Source organism: Hippocampus bargibanti, linkage group LG18, assembly GCF_051943395.1.
Source record: "Hippocampus bargibanti isolate YZ-2025 linkage group LG18, ASM5194339v1, whole genome shotgun sequence".
Classification (NCBI taxonomy): Eukaryota; Metazoa; Chordata; class Actinopteri; order Syngnathiformes; family Syngnathidae; genus Hippocampus; species Hippocampus bargibanti.
In genome coordinates this window covers 5,066,403-5,076,155 of record NC_142751.1, presented here as the reverse complement: position 1 = coordinate 5,076,155, position 9,753 = coordinate 5,066,403, and the positions used below count along the sequence as shown (strand labels likewise).

Below are 9,753 nucleotides of genomic sequence, written 5' to 3'. Positions count from 1 at the left end.
CCACAAAATAAAACATGACAGCAAACACAATCTCTGAGAACTTTCTATGCTGCGGCAATAATAATAATAATAATTAATACATTTTATTTATAAGCGCCTTTCAAAACTCTCAAGGTCAATTTTCAGTCACATGATAAGTTTTTCTGTGGGTGAGCAGCGGCAGCCACATGCCTGGCGCATGTGGCGTTTACTCAACCCGGAAGTAACTCAAATAGATAGAAAGCTAGCTAGCTAATAGATAGCCAATAGTTAGACAGCTAGGTAGGTCTTAATAATCCAAGGCTGCTCAACCTCTCCATTCAGATTTGTTTCCAATGCAGGTAACATCCGATTTATGACCAAGTTCCGTTCCGACCAAACGGTCGTAAGTCGAAATCCATTCAAAATGTTCAATAGAGACTCGGAGGCTAAATGACCCCCAAACTCTCCCCTCTGATGCCATCACACGGTCAATTGCGTTTGTCCTACACGTTGCTGCTAGCACGTTGCGGTGCCAGGCGTAGAATTAAAAATTTAAAAATAGGGTCTGGAAGTTGTGGTTGTAAGTGGTTGTAAGTCGAGTTGGTCGTAAGTCTGATGTTACCTGTATATTGTAAATTGGAAATACATTAAAATTGCGATGATTATTTTTAAAGCTCAGCTTCGACATCAAGTAACGTTTTCCGTGGCAAACGTATATTGGGAGATTATTGTGATCTTTTGATTTCATATTTAATGTATTGAGCCGCCATCATTTCTCTGCATTTTTATTTGAAATCACAAGAGACGTGTATGATGTGAGATGCAACAGCTCCATCTTTCCCATAGTGACTGGGTAAATCTTCAACAGAGGTATCGTCAGGACGGGAGGGGGTGGATGAGTTCATCGGGTTCATGTAGTAGATTGCGCGCCTCCTCCCATTTCAATTGCGGTCAAGCCAGCCTCCACTCGCAAAATCGAAGTCAAGTGAGCCGCCACCTCGATTGATAACACTTTGCATTACGGTAGTCTGCGGCGAGCGATCTGCGTGGGCCACCTTCAAAATAAAAGCGATTTAACTAACGCATGCTCGGCAGTGGTTTGGATGTAAACAAATAAAAATATGTAAAACAAGTGTTTTCTTGGCTGTCGGATAAGGTTCACGTTCACCTAGGAAGGAGAACGCGTCTTGGCACTGTTCTGAGAGTTCTTATTCTTCCTAGGTGGACGTGATCCTTACCTGACAGCCAAGAAACCACTTGTTTAACATTTTTTTTATTTACATCCAATCCACAGTAGTATGGATACGGAAGAGCATTAGGGCTACGTTGAAATCTTTTTTTTAGATGGTGTATTATTCTGAGAAAATACGTCACACGTTTGCTAGATTCAAACTCGCAAATATGCTAAGAGTTAAAGTCACAAATTTATTAGTTTTAAACGTTTAAAAAACTTTCAGAGTTTGAGATTCATCGTTTCGTCGTGCGGTGGGTTAGCGTTAGCAGCCTTCTGAGCCAAGATTATTTGCAGAAGTGGGTACCTGCGGAGTTACAGTTATGGCTGCACAAGGCATCGTAATTCCTTTCTTTTATACGGTTTTCATGGCCTAAAATGTCAATTCTTTTGGCCGCACGTGTGACCCTGATGAGTATAATTAAAACGGAATGTATGAAAAGAGTTCCAGTCTGTGAACTGTTGATTGTTACAATGTAAACCGAATGTATGAAAAGAGTTCCAGTCTGTAAACTGTTCATTATTATAGTTCATATTTGGATGCAGTTCATAATACCGTGCGTAATTGTTTTGGGCATGTCGTCCAGCGCATTTATGTATTTACTAGTACATATGTTGGGGACAACATATATTTTGAGGGGGAGTATGTGACAGGTTGTAAAGTATCTTATTTCGTATTTTGGTTACATTCGCATAGTTATATTGGTTTACAAATGATATACATATCTAAAATGTTTATTTAAACAAGGAACGCTTGCTTCGGTTAGTGTTTCGTGTCGGACCGATTTAGATCGTTGGACAGGAAGTTGTTGTGCGCATACGTTTGCATTACATCTGGGCATTCGAAGTAAACCACTATTGAGTCACGACGTATCTCCCTTACCATAGTGAGAGTGCAACACATGTATCTCAAACCCTAACATTTTTTTAAACGTTTAAATCTAACAAATGTGTGACTTTAAATCTTGCAAATTTGCGAGTTTAAATTTAGCTAAATTTGTGGCTGTAAATCTAGCAAATGTGTGACTTTAAATCTAGCAAATTTGCGAGAGTCAAACTCTTTTTTTTCTCAGAATAATACCCCATCTCTAAAATATATATATATATATATATATATATATATATATATATATATATATATATATATATATATATATATATATATATATATATATACAGTACTTCAACCTGGCCCTAATGCTCTTCCGGACTGTCGCGTATACACTCGTTGAGTCACTTTTATTTTGAAGGTGCCCCACGCCGCTCGCTCGCTCGCCGCAGATTACCGTAATGCACAGTGGCGGCTCACTTCGATTTTGCGAGTGGAGGCTGCCTTGACTGCAGTCCATTTCAGGTCGACCGCTTGCCCGGTTCGCTCTCTGAATGAGCTTGCTCCAATTCATATCGGTGATGTATATAAGTGATGGTGGATGGCAGTGACTAAATAAACGAGCCTGACCTTTATTCAGCACACGCCAAAAACGATCAGCTGATACCTCTGCCATCTTTCGGTCATTCGAGGCATTTAACCGACTTGTCTCCACGCTCCCCAGACGTTGGAATGAAGGTGCACTGGGATGGAGAAATCGCACGGTCCTGAGTTGTCGAGAAGCAGAATCTAAACCATGCTGGCCGATGGATGTTGCAGAGGAATGGAGAGAGTCCGGGGTAAAATTGCGTCAGACTCTTTGCCGAGAGCCACCCATCCCCAGCAATATGTCCAGACCGGCCCCCAGCAGCAGGGGAGCGACATCCAGGAGCTCGCCTCCAAACGCGTCGATATCCAGAAGAAACGTTTCTACCTGGACGTGAAGCAGAGCGTGCGGGGACGCTTCCTCAAAATCGCAGAGGTGTGGATCGGCAAAGGCCGCCACGATAACATCCGGAAGAGTAAACTGACAATGTCCATGTCGATGGCGCCCGCGCTCCGCTACTGCCTGGGCGATTTCATCGACTATTACGCCCGGATCGGATTACGGGGTGGCCAGGCGCCGCCGCAACTCGACGACCACGGCCGCAACGGCCAGGGCCGCGCGTTCGAACCCCGCAGGCGAGCGCGGGAGCCCGTGTCGTCACCCACCGGCTCCGCGGGGTCGGATGACCACGCGCGTCGCGTCCTCAAGAGTGAATTCATCGAGAGGGACAACCGAAAGTACTTTCTGGACCTGAAGGAGAACCAGAGAGGGAGGTTCCTGCGCATACGACAGACTGTCAGCAAAGGGCACGGCACCATGGGCTACTACGGCCAGGGGATCGAACAGACTATCGTCCTGCCCGCACAGGGTCTCATCGAGTTCAGGGACGCGCTGTCGCAGCTCATCGAGGACTACGGCGACGACGAGTGCGACGAGCGCGGTCGTGCCGCGACCAGGAACCACGACGACGAAAACCCCGAGCTTCCAGAGGCCGCGTCCTTTCGCGTAGACAACAAGAGGTTTTATTTTGACGTCGGTTCCAACCGCTATGGCGTCTTTTTAAAAATCAGCGAAGTGCGCCAGCCGTACAGAAACACCATCACCGTCCCTTTCAAAGCCTGGGCGAGATTCGGGGAGAATTTTATCCGCTACGAGGAGGAAATGCGGCGAATTTTGAATTGTCACAAAGAGAAGAGCACCGACGCTCGTCAGGACAGTGAGGAGCAGGACTGAGCGACCTTGGCAGTCGGACGGAAGCTCAAAATCGGCCAGTGGTGTCATGTCTGTACTGTGGTGTGTGTGTGTGTGTGTGTGTGTGTGTGTGTGTGTGCGTGTGTGTGTGTGTGTGTGTGTGTGTGTGTGTGTGTGTGTGTGTGTGTGTGTGTGTGTGTGTGGAGGGGGGGGGGGGGGCTCGAAAAGACAAATAGATTGAGTTTTTGCTCTCATAAAGGAGAAATATAACGCTCCCAAGTCAAAATCAGCTCCCTCCTATTCTAAACCGAATACCATTCCCTAAATGCACCCAGAGACTATGAAATGGTGCAACTCTGGCAATGTGTCAAATAAGTGATACGAAACGACATATAGATGTACATATAAATACAGTATAAATATATATCAAGTGTTCAAAATGTGGAATGCTTTTGTGCAGATCACAAAATTGAATGAAGAGATTTACCATAAAACGACGGATATATTTGTCATCGAACAAAAAGGAAACTGTTAAATGATGTTTGAGGTCCCACGTGCAACAAACAGGCTTCTGATTGACCCTGCGACAGTTTATGGGAAAACTAAGTGGTGCAGTCCATTAACCCATTCGCTGCCATTCATAAATTTATTCAAAAATTAAAATTATGACATAGAGCGCCATTCCATAATTTGTTTTTGGTTTTGTTTTTTCATGCTTGGGTACCGATAAAGCGCTGGCTATAGCCTCTGCCAATGTATTTTTTTCTTTTCCACAAGGGGGCAGCATTTACGTTTTTTCCATGTTAGTGCTTTGTTCCAGCTTCAGCTGTTGCTAAAGCGTTATATAAACCAATATATATGTATTGCAATGTAATTTGGAGAGCCGCCCTCATTTCAATCTTATATAATACCAGACCCATATAATTTAGGAATTAACTCTTTTTTTTCTGACGATAGAAGAGAGTCTCAGGCTTCTTACGCTGCATTGAATGTTTATGTAGTCCTAAAACGCCATAGTTTGTGGGTCCTGGAATTTGAGTGACAATGACAAAAACCCTGGTACTGGAGTGGATACGTGCACGTGTCTGGCAGTGAACGAGTTAAGATTCACCCTGCAATCCAACACAAGCACTTTGAGAAACATTAACAGAATATATTATGAAGAATATAATAACATGAACAGAATGAATTAAAAACCTGTAACAACAAAATAATTGTTCTTACTTGTATTATACCCCCATAGTAGTGAAGTTACGTGGCCAGGGCAATGTAGCATTCCTGTTCGTCGTTCAAAAGCAAGATGGATTCTTTCACCTCCTTCACTAATAACCTCAAAGCCACGTCATTCAGCGATTTCCAGTATCTCTCCATTTGGCGCCCTTCCTTCGCACTTTTCGCATGGACGTACACCCTGATGGCTGATTTGGTCATGTTACCTAATTTGGGTTACCTTTGACTCCACACTTTTAAGATTAAGAGTGTACGCATCTTTGCTATTGTAGTTTGACTCACGCAGAGCTCAGCCAGAGTAGAACACTACTGCCTGATCAGAAATTAGTCAGACATTTTTAGTTCCAACCAGGCCTTGAAAAGACATCACACACTGTCTTTTCTGTCCTGTCATCTTGTTTTCTTGACGTTCGTTTCAGTGAAGAGATGAAATAATGTGCTCCTGTTGGAACAAATGAATCAACTGTTAATCAAGACTGTTGTTTAAAAGTTGAATCATTGCTTTAGTGAGTTCTTGTGAACCCGTGAGGTGGAAGCACAGTTTGATGGGTTTGCTGTGTTTGTTCTGTGTTGTAGAGAAAAATTATATGATGGATTGATTTATTTTCATATGTGTATAATATAGAATGTGTACCTCCAAGCACAATTTATTTGGAAATTACTGCTTGCGGTTGACTGATTCCATGAACAAATCTGTTGAAATTGTTTCACAGACTGCTGAATTTGGCTCAAAAAGTGAGTTGGAAAGGATTGCTTTAGACCGCAGGTGTCAAAGTCAAGGCCCGGGAGCCAAATACGGCCCGCCACATCATGTTTTTCGGCCCGCGAAAGCAAATCAAACTCGTGAAATTGCATGATGCTTGCTAACGTCCGAACAAAAAAATTCAAATTGTCGTATGGAAACAACAATAACAGTCATTTTTCTTGACTTTAGATTTGAAAACTTATTAATTTGTCGTGCGACCCATATGCAATATGTGGAGAGGATTAAACATTCTAATGGCTTCCCCAAATTCATAGCGGCCCGCGGGAGGAAACCGTAACTTCAATGTGGCCCGCGGCAAAAAAATGACTTTGACACGCCTGCTTTAGACTTTTTACTTATAATGTTTCTGTTTATACCAGACAGAACAGAAAATGAATTTCATCAAAATTGCCTTGGAATCTGTCGCTTCAATGTGCTCTTTTCCCGCCAAAAAAAAGCACTTTAAATAAAAGCTGCACTTTTTTTGTTCTCTCGCTTTGTTATCAATGTCGTGGGATTCTTTCTATCCATGCCTTGACAACCAACGATTAGGTACTGTAAGAATCTGATGAGTCTCACTTTAACACGATTTTTCTTATGATTTGACGCAATCAAATGTCGCCATTTTGTGTAAAATAGTTTTACACAAAATGCCAAACAATAATAATCACATAAAATAAGAGTTGGAGTAAATTGAGAAGAAATGGGTCAAATGCAACCAATAATTTGACAGTCACACACCGGTAATATTTATACTTCAGAAAGTGTCTCCGTGCAACCTGTTAAGATATCATTGTGAACTCAACGTTGACCGTCAGCTGCTGCTTTTTGAATAGATTTTGTATTTTATTTTTGTCTTTTGAGAGAGATAACAGGGTTAAATCTTTGCTTCACGGAGTTCATGCTTGGGCCTGATACATCTTGGTGTCATCACGTATTTGTTTTTTGGAGATTGGACTGCATGTGTTGCTTCCCGGAAAACATGAAAAGCGACTTGGCTACTTCCAAAGCATTTTATAAGCAGACCGATTTTTCTCGTTGGATTTTCTTTCACTAGCTGGCTCAAGATGAACCTCGTAGAGCTTATACTGGAGCTTATACAATCAACTGTGCTGTATTTATTTATCTATCACTTTTTTGTTGAGCTACCATTTGGAAGGCTGAGAAGGATATAATAAATGTGCACAAAAAGAGCAGACGTGTTAAGCACTGTATAAAGATGCATTTCTCCAAATGAAAGATGCATTGTGGTATTCTGACTTACTGTGATTTGACTGTGACAGATTATTTACTTGCGTTGGCTCTCAGAGCGTGGTTCAAATAACAATCACGATCCAGTTTGTAGGTGTGGAACATTCGTTCATAGAAACATTCGTTTTAACACTAAAGACTACACACTGAAAAAAAAGAAAGAACCCATTTATCGGTAAAATAATAAAAAAAAAAACAATATATGTGACAGAGACAGCTATTGTTTTTTAAAAGTTGAGTCCAATGAATTGTTTGGATAAAATGCCTAAGTTTGTGGGGGAGTTATGCAACACCAATTTTGGGTGTTGATTTTATTTTTTTGGGGGGGGGATTCATTTTAACCCAATAATTTTGGTTAAATGCATTTTACCCTAAAACGGGTTGCTCACTTTTTGATCTGTTGTGCACGTAACGGGGGTTCAGTTAATATGCTGGTGTGAAATGTAAATTTCTCCACTGTGAGACAATTAAATACTTATCTAATTAATGTGGAATATATGATGGTGACAGCACAACACTCCCACACAAAAAAAAAGGCTTTTGATGACGTTGATTATTAACTTCATGAGGGGAAATCAACTTATCCTAACAAAGACTCCTTAATGTACCTTTATAATGTTAGAATGTGCTTTTAGTTTATTTTTATTGTGTGTTGTAATAATAATAATACATTTCATTTCTTGTGTTCATTCGGGAACAATGATGTGCACTGAGGAAAGTAGTTCTCATGCTGTGATTTGGACAAGATAGTCATCTGTGGGATGTATATACACACACACACACACACACACACACACACACACACACACACACACACACACACACACACACACACACACACACACACACACACACACACATATATATATATATATATATATATATATATATATATATATATATTTGCACACTGAAGAAGTGATGGTTTGCTGTTTAGTTTTGCCCTCTTTGTGATTCTGGAGCATGGAATTTAGAGACAAGTTGGGTTTTTGTTTGCTAATGGTTAATAGACCTGTAATACATGGTTAAGATGTGTACATTTTAGGATAAGTGTTACGTATATTGGATTGTCCCGTATTCCGTTACAGTATGATTTAACAGAAAAAAAAATTGAAACAGGTTTTGTACTATACTCGTTCATCCACTTTATGTCAAGTACTTTATCAGTTATCATTACTTGCCATGTAATGTTTGAAATCAAGCTATGTTCAGAAAAGGTGATTGAGACGGTAGCGTTTTAGAGTGTCTGCATGCCATTGGTTAGGTCCTGGTATAACAGAAAAATGATACAGTGGGGGAAAAAGGTGCTTCTTTAGACCCAAGCTAAATGCATGCCCAGATTAGGAAAAGAAAATAATTGAAGTCTTACTGCTGTTCTCAAAAGGTCTCCCACATTTCAAACTTTGTCATATTAAAAAAAAAATCAGTTGGACCAGGCTAACATTGAAAATGATGACATGGGCCCTTACAGGGGCATCGACATTTTGCCTGCATCCTAAAAGACAGAACAATTTCCTTTACCATTTACTAATATAAAGATGTTTATGTGTGAAGATATGGTTTGATGTAGCAAAATATATGGAACATGAAACATCAAGTATGTCTTTTTGTTGACTTGGGAAAACAATGAGCTCAACAATACAGGAAACATGAAAAAAAGATTTTCTTTCAATAAAGTTGTTTATTAAACATTTTCCAAAATTATCAAGTACTGTATTTGGAATGTTTTCTTCTCATGCTTTACAAAAGGCACGTTAAACCAAACTATTCTTACTAAGGTGGGCAAATCTCACTCGAGCCAGAAACAAAAAAAACTGTGTCTAACTCCACCCTATATGCTTTCTTGTTACACATCCAGTTATAAATATGATTCAAATAGTTCTGAAGAGGAAAGCATACATGTTTGCAATCGATTAAGGAATTTATTCCATGCCATTTTGAGGCAACATTGGGGCAACAATGGATCATCAGAAAAGAGGCACAAAATGGCGACCTGCAGTGGCCACCTTCGCTTCCACAGGCTGATAAATTCCTTATATGGAGCTTGGACTCCCTCTTCTGGCAGCTTTTGGGTGCAACACGGTTCTCAGACCAAACATGTACAGCAAAATACATTGACATGATGGAAGGATGCTACAATGCATCTTTTTTTACGGTCAGGGGGCGGTCCTTTCATGACGTCATGTACGGACTCGTCACCAACTCAAAAACAAGACTTCCTGAATATTCAGAGCGAGTCTTAAAAGGTAAAATATGAGGTGGAATCTTATTAAAATACGCTCAGTAGAAATCATGCAATAATCCAATTCACGTGAAGCAAGAACGAATAACAAAACTCAGACTATAATTATAAAAACAAAGAACCCAGAGAATCGGTACAAATACGACGCAGGCGAGAGGCTTAGGCCAAAGATCACTCGAGCTACTGCTGTAACACGGTCAAGATTCCTCCGACATACTGCTGAAAGTTTGTGGGCACTGAAAATACATGGCTCCCGAATGACAACATTGGTGACTATGCACAGCAGCTTTTCTTGTGTTGGTTGAGTTTAATCATCTCAATCACAAAACATGACGGTCAAAGCAGAAAGCAACGTCCTCCCGGCAATTGTATTGATACACTGTCCACGCTCCGAAACAAATGGAATGGCAATGTATTCCAATACTTTAGCTTGTAAATGAAAACAAAACTTGGCCCGGCTATACATATGCCCATGTTAATAATGTCA

At 40.8% G+C, this 9,753-nt stretch overlaps 1 protein-coding gene across 1 annotated transcript; it reads left to right on the top strand.

Moving 5' to 3' along the window:
- Positions 1-2,466: 2,466 nt before the first annotated feature.
- Positions 2,467-3,927, top strand: purg (purine-rich element binding protein G). The gene has a single exon (XM_089020359.1). It carries the CDS (start codon positions 2,818-2,820, stop codon positions 3,838-3,840), a length of 1,023 nt encoding a protein of 340 aa, XP_088876485.1. The 5' UTR covers positions 2,467-2,817; the 3' UTR covers positions 3,841-3,927.
- Positions 3,928-9,753: the final 5,826 nt, after the last annotated feature.